This window comes from Microcaecilia unicolor, chromosome 2, assembly GCF_901765095.1.
Source record: "Microcaecilia unicolor chromosome 2, aMicUni1.1, whole genome shotgun sequence".
Classification (NCBI taxonomy): Eukaryota; Metazoa; Chordata; class Amphibia; order Gymnophiona; family Siphonopidae; genus Microcaecilia; species Microcaecilia unicolor.
In genome coordinates this window covers 424,914,269-424,931,539 of record NC_044032.1, presented here as the reverse complement: position 1 = coordinate 424,931,539, position 17,271 = coordinate 424,914,269, and the positions used below count along the sequence as shown (strand labels likewise).

Here is a 17,271-nt window from a genome sequence, read left to right as displayed (position 1 = left end):
TCTGTAATTGCTGCAAACATATTAAAAGAAATTTCACCTTCAGAGACCTCTATAATTTCAGAAGTACACATGGACTATTACTGTGACCACACTAAAATTATAGAGCCGGATTAAGAGATGCCAGACATGTGATCTAATGCAACACACCTTACAGATATAATGTATACATCATCCTGAGGAACTGAGACAAAAACCTGCATTTTGTTCTCTAAACCTGATAACCAGTGAGATGGGAGTTCCCTGGTAAAATAGCAACAGGAAATGTCTTACCCCAGAGGTTGTCATTGGACAATAAAACTAACATCTGAGGTTTTAAAAATCAAAATTAACATCCAACTGATTGTTAATAGTAGTTTCAAAACTGTCATGACTAAGATAATGGATTTCTAAACATTACCCAATCACAATAGAAAATTCCATTCAAGCATTCCATGCCACTCCTGTTCATAGTCAGCATTAGCTTTAAAATCTGCTAACTGCTTGGTGAATTATCAAAGGTTCCCTTCACTCCAGATATAACGTGTTAGAACACTGCATAGTACTGGTCATCGTCTAGTAGGCAGTCTGTAATTGCCTTGTGGCGTGATTATGTGGGATATAAGTGTTCACAATAAATAAAAATAAAATAAATTATTGAATTGAAAACCTTTTAACATCAGCTATATAGAAACATGACGGCAGGTAAGGGCCAAAAGGCCCATCCAGTCTGCCCATCCTCAGTAACCACTAACTCTTTTCTTTTCTATGGGATCCCACATGCCTGTCCCACGCTTTCTTAAACTCTAACATAGTACCCGTCCTCACAACCTCCACTGGAGGGACATTCCACGCATCCACCACCCTTTCTGTGAAAGAGTATTTTCTTAGATTGCTCCTAAGCCTGTTTCCTCTTAACTTCATCATATGCCCCCTCACTCCAGAGTTTTCCTTCATTTGAAAAAGGCTCACCTCCTGTACTTTAACGCCACTGAGGAATTTAAACATCTCTATCATGTCCCGTCTCTCTTCCAGCATATACATGTTGAGGTTTCTGTCTGTCTCTATATGTTCTATGACTGAGACTGCTTACCAGTTTCATAGCTGCCCTCTGGACCAACTCCATCCCGTTTTTATCCTTCTATATGTGCGGTCTCCAGAATTGCACACAGTACTCTAAATGGGGCCTCCCGCTAGTTATCCCTCTCCTTATGTAGCCAGGCATCCTTCTGGCTTTGACAGTCACTTTTTCAACTGTTTGGAGACCTTAAGGTCATCAGACACTGTCACCTCCAAGTCTTGCTTGTCTTTCGTACACAGAAGCACTTCACTCCCTATATTGTACCGTGCCTCTAGATTCTTATAACTCAAGTGCATGACCCTGCATTTCTTTTTTTTTTGAACATTTTTATTGAAGGTTTATAAAAAAAAAAGACAATATAAACTTCAAAGGTATTCTCCAACAGTCAAATGGTAAACATACTAGTATTGTCCAATAAGAGATACTTATCCCAGTAAACCCTTCCTAACCCTCCCCCTCCCCCCGCGTGCTGCACATAACTCGGAGCTCTCTGTGGTTCCTTCAGAGTACTCAACTCTGCCTTAGTAAGACTTCAAAGCGTCCCCCACAGAACCCCACTAACCCTAACCCCCCCCACCCCCGACCCTCTTAAGTGTCTCTCAGTAACAGATCCAGATGCTGTAGTGCCCCAGCCTATGATCAGTTAATTTCTCCAAGTCCCCCAAAAGTTTTATCTTCAGGCGCCAGCTGGCTGGTGTTGGTCCTCTGCCCTGCTTCCAATGCGCAGCTATGACACACTTCGCCGCTGCTAAACATAGTCTTTTAAGGCGGCGTTGACATTTCAGGCCTCTGTGGTTACTCCATCCAAGTAAACACCATTTAGGATCGCAAGGAACCTGTGTATCAATAGAAGAGGACAAGCTTTGCGTAACTCCCCTCCAAAACCCCTGAAGCTCCCCACATGTCCACCAGATATGAAAAAAAGGTACCTGTGTCCGCACCACACCTCTTACATAGATCTGAGGACCCAGGGAACATAGCTTTTACCCTATCTGGTGTATAGTACCATCTACTCAATATTTTAAATGCGTTTTTTTTAATCAAGATACAAATAGAAGCTTTCTTCACCTCCAAGCAACCTCCTTCCATTCAGTCACACTCAGTTCACACCCCAAATCTTTTTCCCATGCCCGCATATAAGAAAGCTTAAAGAAACCATTTCCACGGATAAAACGGTATAAGTGAGTAATGGTCCCTCTAATCGTCCCCAGTGAAGCCCATACATTTTCTAACTGTTCAATTTCATCCGGATCAATCCTCAGCAACACTGGACTGGAGATGTAGTGTTTTACTTGTAAACAGGAAAAGAAGTTTGTGATGGGCAGTCCATGGGATTCCTTCTGTTCCTCAAAAGAGCGCATTTCCCCAACATCCAGGAAATCTGGAAATGTAATAAGATCATGTTGGGCCCAGTCAACAAATACCGCCTGTCTCAGGCCTACCGAAAATCCTGGCTCCTGAGCAACATGTGCAAATGAAGAGGAAGCACGGGGTCCCCTCAGCTTAGTTTTTAAAAAGCCCCAAAGGGAAAGTAAATCAATGTGAGACAAAAAGGTTAGATGTCATCTGTTTATTGGTCCAACTAGAAAAAGAAGCCCAAAGGGCTGCTCCCAGGGAGTAATCCTTTACATAATATTGTTCTAGGGAGGTCATGGGCAGCTGCCCCCCTGACTCCAACCAGAAATAAGCTTTAGTTGTGTAGCCCAGTAATACCACACTAAGTTGGGCATTCCCCATCCCCCCAGTTCCACCGGGCGACCCTGCATTTCTTAGCATTATATCTTAGTTGCCAATTATCAGACCATTCTTCAAGCTTTGCTAGATCCTTCCTCATGCTATCCATCCCATCCGGTGTGTGTTAAGCTTAAGAATAAACCAAGGACTGTTTAAAAAGAAAAGCTTACTTTTCATGAACTGACTTTTTCACTGAAATGCCTTTTCTTACCATGGTGTATACTGCTATAAGCTAAGGTTATAGTGGCCAGTTAGTTTTGAATATACTTAAAATGCCTTCAGAGGGCAGTTTTTAAAGCTGTTTATCTTTGTAAATGACTGCTTGCGTGGATATATGTTCTGTTGGAAGTGCTGAAACAGGGTTAGTCTGAGAGGGGCAACAGGCAGCAACACACACAGGTTTGTACTTTCAAAGCTGCATGCATTTTTCTCTCATGTAAAAGAGTATATGCAGAAAAAGTAGGAGACCAGAAGGATAGCTGTGGATCAGACTGACCACTCTGAACAGTTCAATACAAGTGGGAGAAACTTGGTTCTGCTCCTCATGGCTCCAAGGGACAGCTGATTAACAGACTGGCTGCCCTTCTATTACTCTCTTTTTCCCTTATGCCCAGATGATCGAAAACCCTGCGCTGTTCCAAACAGTGCTCTAAAAATAGCGCTAGAACAGCGCGGGGCTTTACATCCACTATGATAAGAGATAATAACATGCAAATTTATGTGCTCTGTTATCTCTGGTCATAGGGTAAAGTACAGGAGGATTGTGCCTTAGCCTTTGACAGGTCTGGGCTGTCAAAAACCCAGACCTGTCAAACACAGGGGCTGGAGGTCCATGGGACCAACAGACCCCAAACAGCACAGCCCTGGTGGCCTAGTACCCTCACTCGAAGCCAGCGACACAGGCTGGAGGTCTGGCGGACCTCCAGTTCCCCCCGATCCCCCCTGACACATTTGGGGGGGCTGGAAATCTGGTGAGTCTCCAGCCTCCCTAACCCCCCTAGCATCCCACCCCAAGTAAAGCCCTGGTGGCCCAGTGGGCCGTGAATCAAAGCCCCCCCCCCCCCGATCTGTGTAATAGTGGCCCTCTTTTCCGCCCCCCATTCCTTTTGGTGGAGGAGGGAGATAGACTTCCTCCTCTTCCAGCAGCTCCGCCTCGAAAATGGTGGCACCTAGCCCTGCCCAGTGCATCCTGAGATGCGCTGGGCGGAGCTTCACACCTTATATGGTGTTGCTGGGGGGGGGGGTCTGGGCTTCTGCGGGGGGGCTGTATTGGGGAGAATGGGGGCCCTGGTAGCATGCATGCTGGACAGGGTTCACTATTCCTCCCCTATGGTCTGCAAACTGTAATGCCAGCTCTGAGCTGGCATAGGGTTTGGCATAGACAGTTCGCTAATGTTTGGCACACTGTCACTGATCATTGGGGAGGAATAGGTTTATCATGCATTTGCATTCTACTTGCGCTGAGAGCCCTGTTTAGCATGCATTTGCATGCTAGTTGCGTTCGGAGACCGTGAACGCATTGTTTCATGCGCTCAGGGGCTCTGATCATGGGGCGGTAGCAAACGCAGGCACTAGTATGGCACTAATAGCCTCTTCGCCCACGTTTGCTTCTAATCATCTGCCCATTAGTCTCTTGAAGAAGGAGCTAAGGCTCTAGAAGGCCCCTGGGTGGAGTTCTCCACTTACTGCTTCTCTACATCCCTCTAGGCAAGGAAAGACCCTGATTCCTCCCTTGTTCTTAGGCTTTATATGTACCTTTAAAAGCTCATAGTTGAATCCCATTGGATCAGAACAGTGGTATAGCAGATTGTTAATTTTGGGTGGGCCTCAGCCCAAAGTGGGTGGGCATTTCTCTGCCCTCCTTCCTCACCCTGCTCCCTGCGTCACCAGCACTCCTCTCCTCCCAAATTCAAAATATAAATGCTTGAGTTGGCAGGGATATCAAAGCCCCACCAGCTGAAAACCTCTTCCTCTGGCAGCTACTAATGTGCCAAGCTGGGCAGCTGGCGGTAGTGTCCTTGAGCTACCACTGCTGGCCTCCCTTGAATGCTCAGTTTTTACACATGCAGTAAAACTGAGCATATGTGGGGGAGGTGCTGGCAATGGTGGCTTGAGGACACTGTCTTCAGCTTCCCAGCTTGGAAGAGTACTGGCCAGGAGGAGGTCTTCAGTTGGTGGGGCTTGGGGATCTCCCCCAGCCATACATAGTAAGGGTGTACCAATTTTAGGTGGGCCTGAGCCCAAAGTAGGTGGGCTCCTGCCCACCCATCCCAATGCCACTGGATCTGAATCTCTGAATGAACCACCTACTATTACACTTTGTCATCTGTTTCCTGGAGCAATGGCCAGAATGTTCTGTCTGCATCTGCAATGTCAAAGCATTTTAGCAGCCTGCCACACAGCTTTTATGGACTTGATTTTTCTCTGCAGTGACAGTCTGGCTGCTAATTGTCAAACCTGTTATTTTTCTGTAGGATGTTACTGTGGAGACTTGGTGGCCAAGTGGGCATGGAAACCAATCTGGATACAACCTGACAATAACTTTCATTTTTGAGGGTGGCTACCATATTAAGAAACTGGCAAAGGTAACGTTCCTGATTCATAAGAATGGGGCGCCCACTTGACTCAAAAGTAGAACTGTAGCTCTCTGGGTATTTCGCAGAGATGGGCAAACCAGAACATTCTAAGTAAGTTAATTGGAGGATTCAGACTTGTGCTGTGAGCCCTGTGAATTAGTACAGAAAAGAATTGTCCACAACAAAATAAAATGATTAAGCCATTGTTACAACTTCTTGCATTTCTGGCTCTGGACTCTTTTCTTTCCTACTTGGTTTTCTTTATCTTAGTGTTATTTCTCCTTGCATGCCTTTTCCCCATTTCCCCCCAGATATGAAAGTTGGTTGCCACCACTGATAAAAGTATACAGGTTATAGCCCAATTTTTTAGTAAACGTTGTTGCTGTGTTGCCCAAGGTAATAGTGTGTTGCACTAGTTGTAAAGGTAACTTTCTAAAATAGTTCTTCAGGAAGTCCTGGAAAGCCAAGCTGCTGTGTAATGCAGTGTGTAGATAGAGTGATTGGTTACATTAATTGGGAAGGAAAGGCAGTGCCAGGCAGACTTCTGTGGTCCCTGACCGTAACTGGGCATATTTGGATGGTTTGGAGTGGGGCTTTGATGACATCTTCGATAGTTGGGGAACAAGGCAAGTGCCGGGTAGACTTCTACGGTTCCTGTGCCCTGCAAATGGTAAGGGCAAATCGAGATCAAGTATGCATATGTAGTATTGCTTCATACCATATGCTATGAGTTTGATGGGCAGACTGTTTGGACCATAAAGGTTTTTATCTGCCATCATCTAGTATGTTTTTGTGGACAGCAACATACTTTTATGGTTATATTTTGAATCTTTTGCACAGGAAAGTCCATGGTTCTCAGTATTTAAAATCTATGATCATTTCACATAGAAGAGATTTCCCACTGGGGAACTTGTAATGAGCAAATGCGTCTGATGTGGTGCATTACTGTTACTGCACTCAGTGGAGGGTTAATCATTTTGTGAGATCCAGTGATCAGGTAGATGTGTTCTTTTAGTTCAGGGACCTGCCAGATGGTTTTCTTCTCCATTACGTAGTTTAAATGTACAAAGTAGCTCATAAAGGAGTGCAGGCACAAGGTGGTCTGAATTTGTAAAATGATTTGGTGTCAGCATGATCCAGCATATTTCAAAATAAGCAATGCATTTCTTAGTCTTGTGATTTTAAAGAGGGGACTGAGGATCAAGAGCCAGTTCCTCAAAACAGTAATATAGTGGTTAGGAGCAGATTAGACCCACTTTGCCCCTCACCCACTCCCCTTCTCCTTCTCCCCCCAACCTGACTGCTTCTGTGTCCACTTAAGCTCTGTGTGCTTCCTTCACCTGCTCTTACTGTTGCCCTGCCTTTCTGTCCCAACAATGCTTCAAATCTGTCAGTGAATTTAAATTCTGTTAGTGTGGTTTCTATCACCTCAGACGTCAGATACTCTGTAAGTAGAGTTGTATTTCCTCTGAGCCTCCCTTCATTCCCAAGTTTCCTTTGTTTGTAAAATGCGGATTTCTTCTTTACTAAAGTCTTCTAGAGCATTTATTCAACTGTTGTGGGAATAAGAATGATCTGCATTGAGTCTGAGGGAAAAACAAATCTGCTTTTATGTTCATTTTGTGAGATTCATAAGTAGAGGGATATTTTTCTTTATCCCTTAAAGACTGTAGCTTAATTACTTAGGGCCTTTCTTATTAAGAGGTTTCCATGCGACAATGCCGATGGAGCCCATTCAAAGTGAATGGGCTTTATCGGCATTACCACACTGGGAATTGCTAGCTTGGCTTGATAAAAGAGGCTTTTAGTTATGCTGATAATTTAAATTATAAACATCATACTCTCCTCTGACTTTAAGTGTTCAAATGCGGTACAAGGTTCATGAGGGTCACAGAAGACAACGTGTACTTTTCTGTAGCAAAAATAAGGGCAGCAGAAATGTCCCTGCATAGCCTCTGAACTTGATGCAGGCCATTTCCTCAATGGTATCTCTTGCATTGTTCTTAGCTGTTGAATATCTTTATTCCTCCATTCTCGGCAAGATAAGGAAGAGGGAGAAGCAGGAAGGGTATTTCCTTACAAGGCAGAGGAACATTTTTTTTAGTTGGAAGGGCCTAACAAACTCCCCCATCTCCCGAACGCTGTCATTGCTGATGCCGTGTGGAGCAAAATGGTGGCTGGCCCACCCCATTCTGCTGCCCGTGTTTCCTTAACAGGCTTAGCTAAGCTTTAGGGACAAACCTTTTAAAAGGGGTTATTTAAAAATTAAGGAACATGGTTTTGCAAAGAGGCGCATTAAAATAAAACCTGTTAAAATGCTTTACTCCAGATTGTTTTTTTTTTTGTTTTAGAATAGAACTAAAATAGATTTTAACCAAAAAGTGTTTGTTTCTTTCAGATTTAGGCTTGTGTGCCTTTCTTGCTGCCATTATAAGATGTGTAGGGCTAATAGATCACTGTTTAGAAAGCTTGCTGCTTATTGTGAATGTCTGTAGCGCTATCAGCATGTCATGGCTGTGATTGCCAACAGGTTTATTTTCGGACGGTGGAGCTCGTACAGGAACCAATCATGGGATCCCCAGGTCTGAGTTTCTATTTCAGAATCAACAGCCTTCCCATATTCATAAAGGGATCTAACTGGATTCCAGCGGACTCCTTCCAAGACAGAGTTACCTCTGATGTGTAAGTTCTTTTTAATAGAAGAGGCTATTAGGTACCTATTAGCTTACTCCTAGGGGAATTCTGCTCCACCATGCAATTCAGAATTGGCACACAACTCCCCCCTGCAAAATATAGAGTAAAAATTTCCCCAAAACATTTGACTGGCTGCCTTACTAGTAGGCAACTGAGTGAGGAAAGCAGAGTATCACTAGTTCACGTGGAGCTGTAGGGAGCAAATGCAGCCTTGGATGGCAAGAGGGGAGTGGGTGGGGATAGCCCACCAGGGGGCAGTATCGGCAGCTTCAGAGGTAGAACTGAATTGGGAAAGAGTAGAGAGCATGAAAGGGAAAAACTGCTGGGGTGGGGTTGAGAGCTGGGAGAGAGAGTAGTGAGGTTGAGGGGTGTGGGAAGAGAGTGGTGAAGGTCAGTTGTGGGTAAAGGGAAAGGCAGTGATGAGGAAGGGCTAGAAGGATGGACGGAAGAAGTAGGGAGGTTGTATTAAATATGAATTTTATGTTATTGTATGCAGAACGTTTTACATCAGTGGTTCCCAAACCTGGTCCTGGAGGCACCCCAGCCAGTCAGGTTTTCAGGATATCCACAATGAATATTCATGAGAGAGATTTGCATGCACTGGAGACAGGTTGAAAACCTTTGTCCTATACTGTACACTTGAGTGTTTACAACCGAAATACATAACATTAAAGCATATTCTATAAAAGGGGGAGGAGCTGGGCTGTCTGTGTTCACTTCAGGCTCCTGCAACTTAGACTAAGTAATACTCTTTTTGCTTATTTACACCTTAATCATACACTTTTTGTTTATTTACAACTCAAACCTTTACAGACTTCTGTTCAGTCTGTGTTGAGGCACCAGTCCTCAATTTAACTCTGAACTTTTCATCTATTTGGCTGGAGGAAGGAAACTTTTATCTTCCCTTCATATTACAAAGAACTTCCTCATGTCCTGTGATCTGAGCTGGATCTATATTTACATCTAACCATAGGAGCCAACTTTTCAGAATTATTCAGGGTGCTAAGCCCAATGAAAATAACCCCTCCCTAGACACATTCAAGGAATTCTCTCAATATTGGGGGCTATCAAGCACCCACATCACCCACAAAGCTGGCTGCTATGCATCTAACCCTCCTTCTAGTCAACAAAGAAAAGCCTACAGCAACCTGCATCAATTGAACCATCCAAGGATATCGGAACGAGAAACTACGAAGTGCATACCTACAATCCGTGAGTTTAAGTTTGATTTTAACTACATAAGTATTTCTAAGATTCTAAATCTGTTACATTCCCTTGAAACTAAGTCTACCATCAGCCTCCTCTGCATTAAGGCCCAGATGCATCAACCATACGTAAGAAAATCAAAAACGTAAAAGTCCTTACCGAAGTTGAAAAAATGAAGAATGCAGTAAAAAAACAAGTCCCACATGTTCGGTTTGGTAAATGAAAGTCAAATGCATTAAAAAAGTGTAATCCCCGTCATTAATCTGCCCATAAAGCATGCGCAGAGCAGCCAAGCGTTATGCTGGCTGCTCTGCGCATGCCAAAAAATGTCAAAGAAGCTGAGGATCGGGAGGGGGCAAAGGCGCTTGTCAGGAGCGTCCTGTATGGACGCCCTTGCCCCCCCCCCGCCCGAGGTCGATGCTGCTCTCCGCTTCCCCCTGTATTAAATAAAAAATCAAAACAAAACTCGAAACTGTAGCAGCCACGGCCCCCCTCCCTTCCTCCCTCTCTATTTCTCCTCCCACACAGTTCCACCTCCCACCAACCTCCGCCCTGTGCCCCACCCCCATGAGGTCATTGCCGCCGCTCCCCCCTCCATCGGACCCCCCCCTCCGCATTACCGGACCCGCGCAGCGCCTCTCACCTCTGTGTGAAGATGCTACACGGGCAAGAGCAGCTGATCGGCGATCAGTGATGCCTCCTCCGACGTCCCTCCATTCTTCCTGGGCCCGCCCTCGTCTGACGTAAGTAACCTACGTCAGAGGAGGGCAGGCCCAGGAAGAACGGAGGGACGTTGGAGGAGGCATCACCGATTGCCGATCAGCTGTTCTTGCCCGTGCAGCACCTTCACACAGAGGTGAGAGGCGCTGCGTGGACCTGGTAAGGCGGAGGGGGGGTCCGGTGGAGGGGGGAGCGGCGGCAATGACCTCATGGGGGTGGGGCACAGGGCGGAGGTTGGTGGGAGGTGGAACTGTGTGGGAGGAGAAATAGAGAGGGAGGAAGGGAGGGGGGCCGTGGCTGCTACAGTTTCGAGTTTTGTTTTGATCTTTTATTTAATACAGGGGGAAGCGGGGAGCAGCGTCGACCTCGGGCGGGGGGGGGGGGCAAGGGTGTCCATACAGGACGCTCCTGACGAGCGCCTTTGCCCCCTCCTGATCCTTTTTTGCTTTTTTTTTTTTTTTTTTCAATTTTATTCAGTGGGAAGCGGGGAGCCACGTGTTTGTGTGGGGTTTTTTTATTTTCAAACATGCCAGCTTGGATATTTATGCTGCAGGGAGAAGCGGGGAGCAGTGTCTGTATGACAGCTCAGGCCTTAACGACAGCTCTGACCTCATGGTAAATATATCACGGCAGAGGGTGGTGGTTAATGGAATTCGCTCGGAGGAGGGAAAGGTGAGTAGTGGAGTGCCTCAGGGATCGATGCTGGGGCCGATTCTGTTCAATATATTTGTGAGTGAAGAGTTAGAATGTAAAGTTTGCCTATTTGCGGATGATATTAAGATCTGTAACAGAGTGGACACCCGGGAGGGAGTGGAAAACATGAAAAAGGATCTGAGGAAGCTAGAAGAATGGTCTAAGGTTTGGCAATTAAAATTCAATGCGAAGAAATGCAAAGTGATGCACTTAGGGAATAGAAATCCACGGGAGACTTATGTGTTAGGCGGGGAGAGTCTGATAGGTACGGGCGGAGAGAGGGATTTTGAGGTGATAGTATCTGAGGATTTGAAGGCGACGAAACAGTGTGACAAGGCGGTGGCCGTAGCTAGAAGGTTGTTAAACTGTATAGAGAGAGGTGTGACCAGCAGAAGAAAGGGGGTGTTGATGCCCCTGTATAAGTCGTTGGTGAGGCCCCACCTGGAGTATTGTGTTCAGTTTTGGAGGCCGTATCTTGTTAAAGATGTAAAAAGAATTGAAGCGGTGCAAAGAAAAGCTACGAGAATAGTATGGGATTTGCGTTAGAAGACGTATGAGGAGAGACTTGCTGAACTAAACATGTATACTCTGGAGGAAAGGAGAAACAGGGGTGATATGATACAGATGTTCAAATATTTGAAAGGTATTAATCCGCAAACGAACCTTTTCCGGAGATGGGAAGATGGTAGAACGAGAGGACATGAAATGAGATTGAAGGGGGGCAGACTCAAGAAAAATGTCAGGAAGTATTTTTTCACGGAGAGAGTAGTGGATGCTTGGAATGCCCTCCCGCGGGAGGTGGTGGAAATGAAGACGGTAACGGAATTCAAACATTCGTGGGATAAGCATAAAGGAATCCTGTGCCGAAGGAATGGATCCTCAGGAGCTTAGTCAAGATCGGGAGGCGGGGCTGGTGGTAGGGAGGCGGGGATAGTGCTGGGAAGACTTATACGGTCTGTGCCAGAGCCGGTGGTGGAAAGCGGGACTGGTGGTTGGGAGGCAGGGATAGTGCTGGGCAGACATGTACGGTCTGTGCCAGAGCCGGTGGTTGGGAGGCGGGGCTGGTGGTTGGGAGGCGAGGATAGAGCTGGGCAGACTTATACGGTCTGTGCCAGAGCCAGTGGTTGGGAGGCGGGGCTGGTGGTTGGGAGGCGGGGATAGTGCTGGGCAGACTTATACGGTCTGTGCCCTGAAGAGCACAGGTACAAATCAAAGTAGGTTATACACAAAAAGTAGCACATATGAACTATCTTGTTGGGCAGACTGGATGGACCTTGCAGGTCTTTTTCTGCCGTCATCTACTATGTTACTATGTAAATGATTCGTTGCAATCGTCGGTATGGTTATTGCATTGCGAATTGTCCACATTTCAATTGAAAGTGACTCGTTTGCATTCTGTTTTCGTTAGCTGCTAGCGTCGTCGGAAAATGGCCTTTAATGCATGTTACGGTTGAACATTTCTTCGTTAAAGGGTCGTTAAAGTTTTGTGCATCTGGGCCTAAGTTTCCCAAAGATATTCACATAGAAGTGCTAAGTACAGCCATTTGTTTCTCTATTACTGGAAGTCTGATCTCCCAGGCCTGCTCTGAATTTACAACTTTAAAAAGCAGTTGATTACTTAAAGCCATAATCCTACATTGCCAACTAGTATGACTGCTGATCCACAGGGTGGACTGCAATGCCACCCAGTGAAATTTGCCTAACTAGCTGCTGACAAAAAAGAATGTGCCTTGGTCTGGCAGACCAAGAGACATCAGGGATCCCAGTGGTGTGTGGGAGAGGAAACTGTAATACCTACCAACCAAAGAGAAGGCAAAAGTGCAAGAGGTCAAACACCTACATAAGAGTACTTAAAAGATAACCTCAATGCCACACCAAAGCTACCACCAGCATCCCCAGATCACCCTTGGGAACTATAGGACTGGTGAATGCCAGATCAGCTGCAAAGAAATCCCCAGTGATCCATGATGTCATACATGAACAGCATCTTGACATCCTAGGAATAAGTGAAACCCGGCTAGATGAAAGTGTTGGTTTACAACTGGCTGAACTGTGCCCAACAGGTTTCAATATCCAACATCAACTAAGACCAGGAAGTCAGGGTGGAGGGATAGCAGTCTTGATTCGGATATAATCAAACACCGCAGAATCTCCATCCCCCAGCTAAATGAATCAAAATCTCTTTTAATCCAGCTTGAAGAGGAGAAACCAATCTGGCTACTCATGTTATACCGAGCACCTCGTAACAACACATTATCTGTGCAAGAACTCCTAGACCTGATTGCTCAAGTGACCCTGAACTACCCTAGGATGGTGATCATGAGAAATTTCAATCTACACTTCGAATCCCCAGACATCACCAGACAGGTGATCAATTTTCCAATCCACAAAAAGGGTCACATACTAGATTTGGTATTGTACAAAGTGGTTGACATCAGAGCTCTGGGATAGCAGTATTGAAATAACACCTCTATCATGGTCAGACCATTTTCTAATTAACTTTTCCCTAATTGAACACTTGAAACAAATGGCATCTCCCAGAGTTTGGAAGGAGATCAGATACAAAAAAAAAGCTGACCATTGAGAATTTCCTAGAGGCCTTGGACTGTCCACATGTGCCATCCTCACAACAGAGCCAGCCTGCCCAGTCAAAACTGAACTGCAATGATTTTGCTGCATACTTTGCCAACAAAATTAAAAGTCTCCGCCAGGATTTACAGGCAATCCGACTCAGCCTCCAATCAGTTAACCAGGAGTGCACAAACTCGCCCCCTCCTGACAGAGATATATGGGATACTTTTAACCCAATAACAGAGGAGAGCCTTGACAAAATCCTAAGAGACCTTCGACCAACTACCTACTCCCTCGACCCCTGCCCATCAAAGATAGTTCAGCAGGCAAGTATGGGCTTTAGAGAAGGTGCCACTAAAATTGTGAACTCCTCTGTTTCTAATGGGCAACTACCAACAGCATTAAAAAGGGCAGTGGCTCACTATTTGCTAAAGAAAAGCAACCTTGACCATGACAAACTTGAAAGTTACCAGCCAGTATCCAACATCCTAACAAACAGTCTGTGTTCAGCTCTATGATTGGCTAGAAGAAAGAAACTGGCTAGATCCATGTCATCTGGATTCAGATCTGGTTATGGAACAGAAACAGTCCTTGTATCCCCAGGGGTGTAGCCAGACTTCGGCGGGAGGGGGTTCCAGAGCCCAAGGTGAGAGGGCACATTTTAGCCCCCACTGATGCCGCCGACCCCCCCCCCCCCCGCCACTTTTGACCCTCCCCGGCGCTGCCGCCCCTCCCTAGTCCCTTTCAACCCCCCTCCTGTCACTGCCAGCCCGCCACCGCCAGGTACCTTTGCTTGCGGGGGTCCCCAACCCCCGCCAGCCGAAGTCCCTTTCAGCGCCGGTCTCCGAGTCCAGCGCATTCGCTGATCTGCATTCTGTTTCTGTGAGTCCTGACATCCGGACATCAGGACTCACAGAAACAGAATCCAGATCAGCAATGCACCGGAGACCGGCACTGAAGAGGACTTCGGCTGGCGGGGGTTGGGGACCCCCGCCAGCAAAGATACCTGACAGCGGGGGAGGGTTGGTGGTGGCGGGAGAGGGGGGGGGTGAAATGTGGGGGAGGTTCAGCGGCGGGGGGAGAAAGCAGGGGGGGCCAGGGCTAAATCTGCAGGGGCCCATGGCCCCACCTAGCTACGCCCCTGCGTATCCCTACTAGATGATCTTCATAGAAACCAAGATGGTATTTACCTCGGTGTTAGTACTGCTAGATTTCTCAGCAGCTTTTGACACTGTGGATCATGATATCATGCTAGCACGACTGGCAGAAACTGGTATCAATGGAACAGTATTTAAGTGTTTCAGATCCTATCTATCAGACAGGCAGCAATCCATAATATTTGGCAGCACCTCATTGCCACCATGGGCATTGACCTGTGGAGTACCACAAGGATCTATACTGTCACCTGTTCTTTTCAATATCTACCTCAAACCACTAGCCGAGCTGATTCAGTCAGTGGACACAGTTCTACATCTACGCGGATGATATGCAGCTACTCATACCCATTGAACCTGACTTACCTATAGCTCGGAATAAGCTGATTACCTGTCTAACATCAATTCAAGAATGGGCTAAGCACAACAAATTTTGCCTGAACCCAAGTAAAACCAAGCTTCTCTGGGTCCCTAACACAAGTGGACACGTACCTGATATCAAAATCTCTTTTGGGAAGTACAAACTCCCCCTCAAATCAGACGTCAGGAACCTTGGAATACAGTTAGATTCAACACTTAACTCTGATTCCCCAAATTCAAGCAACTTTCAAGATCTGCTTCTATTATTTAGTACAACTACGCTGCCTCCCTCCTTACATCGAGAAGGAAAATCTTATCCCAAGACTGGTTTACTGTAATGCACTCTACAGTGGTCTGACTACAAAGGGTCTGCACCAGCTTCAATTGATTCAGAATGGTGCAGCTGGAGGGCTCACAATCTAACCTCCCTGTTTATTTTTTGTTTGTTTTTGTTTTTTTTAAATTTTGTATTTATTGAATTTTATGAAACATTACACAAGCCACAATACAAGCTTACAAATCCAACAATCCAACTAGGATTTGGTAATTAAACATTGCAATCGATAGTACATCAGAAAAAAATAACTCTCAGAAACCTCCCCCTTCCCCATCCCTCACCCCCCCAATCATATTCATCATGAAATGAAAAACTTTATTCCCACAAAAGCCCCAACTAAGAGGAAGAAAAAGAAAAGAAGGTATAGGATATCAATCCTTCATTTCAGCCAAATTAAGCCTAAAGACTACCCACTGCAAGGAGACAAGAGTGATACCAATCAAGAAAAGGTTTCCAATAGTGCTGGAAAGCTCTCCCATAGCCTCTCTTCTGTGCAGTAAGTTTACTTAGGTAATAAGCATCCCACATTGACCGCCTAATCTGTAACCCCATCGGAAGTAATGCAGCTTTCCAACATTTTGCAACCTCACAGCGAATTATCGCCAAGCATGAAAGAAGTACCTGTATAATATCCGGGTCAAAGTCTGAGGTGGATTCTGCAGTAGGAAGAGTGCAGGGTCTGCCATTACATGTGTAGAAAGCATAACTGAGAAAAGTCTAGCCCACGTAGTCCAGAAGGATTTGTTAGAAAGACATTCGTATCATACATGAAAAAAGGTCCCCTCTCCCCCGCATCCCCTCCAGCACTCCTTCACCAATTTTAAGTCAGAAACGGGCTATCATTGCAGGTCTGTACCAGCAGTATAGCAACTTAGCTCCGTTCTCCTGAAGTTTAGCAGAGACAGAGACGAGATAAGTTGGCATATGCACTCTTCCACTCCTATGGAGTCAATGCTCTTCCAATATCTTTCTCCCACTGACTAACGTAGGAGGGTATCTGCTGATGCTGTGGGAATTGTAGGAGATCATACAAGGATGACATCATTTTTGGCTGACGAATGCCTTTTGGTATGCACTCCTCAGAAGGGGTCAAATGAACTCGGAATCCCTCCCAATACCATTCGCTACCCAGCAAGTGTCTAAGTTGTAAATACACAAAACAATCACACCCATCTACTTGGAAAGGATGTTGTAACTCTGAGAACGCTTTCAAGAGTCCCCCATCCTCAAGGATGTGAGTCAGAAATATCAGACCCCTCTGCTCCCGTCGATTTAGCACTCGCTTAGCCCAGCCCTCAAGAAGAGGAGCTAAAACAGCAACATCGTGGAGTATATTCCCCCCAAAGGAGGATGCAAAACCAACGAACCCAGAGAACCAAAGAGCTATGGATAATAGGGTTCAAGATACACCATATATTCCAGGGAGGTCCATAAGAGGTGCTGACACGAATTCACTCCCAACATGGCCTCCTCAATGCGCACCCAAGGCCTAGGAGCACACATTCCCCAGGCCATTAAGGAACAGAGTTGAGCCGCTCAATAGTAGCACCTCAGATCTGGAAATCCCAAGCCTCCATCCTGCTGTCTTCTCATTAATACCCATTTGGAAACCCGTGGCGGTCTTTTCCTCCAAATATATTGAAATAGTTTATGTTGCAAATTACCCAGTACCCACTGTGGTATAGGCCCCAGGAGAATCTGACACAAGTACAAAAGCGGGGCAACAATATCATTTTACAAATAGCCACACGTCCTATCCAAGTATGGGTTAGACCATGCCACCTATCTAAAGTTAAAGAAAGCTCCTGAAGCACCACCATGTAGTTGTATCCAAATAGATCATTGTAATCAGGACATATATTAACTCCTAGGTACCGAATAAAGTGTTTTGCCCAACCAAAAGGCAGAGAGGAACGTAATAATGACACTCTGTGACCCTCCAGGTTAATATTTAAAATCTCTGATTTATTATAACATTCATCTTGAAGCCAGAGAACATACCATAATTGTGCAGAATCTGTATTATAAGAGACAAAGATGTTGCAGGCTTCGTAACCGAGAGTAGAATGTCCTCCATGAAGAGAGAAATCTTATATTCATTTAACCCCATCCTCAGCCCACGAATAGTTGGTGTTTGACATATGCGCACAGCTAGAGGTTCCACCATTA

At 45.6% G+C, this 17,271-nt stretch overlaps 1 protein-coding gene and 1 long non-coding RNA gene across 2 annotated transcripts in view; one reads left to right on the top strand and one right to left on the bottom strand.

Moving 5' to 3' along the window:
- The window catches only part of MANBA (mannosidase beta), a 157,674-nt gene that overhangs the window by 79,371 nt on the left and 61,032 nt on the right, over positions 1-17,271 (top strand). The window contains exons 8-9 of the mRNA XM_030190756.1: positions 5,266-5,376; positions 7,898-8,049. Coding sequence (XP_030046616.1) covers positions 5,266-5,376; positions 7,898-8,049 — 263 coding nt within the window. The remainder of the gene's footprint in view (positions 1-5,265; positions 5,377-7,897; positions 8,050-17,271) is intronic.
- LOC115461151 overlaps positions 17,165-17,271 on the bottom strand; it is a 59,048-nt gene continuing 58,941 nt past the window's right edge. Inside the window, exon 3 of the long non-coding RNA XR_003940669.1 lies at positions 17,165-17,253. This is a non-coding gene — a long non-coding RNA (uncharacterized LOC115461151). The remainder of the gene's footprint in view (positions 17,254-17,271) is intronic.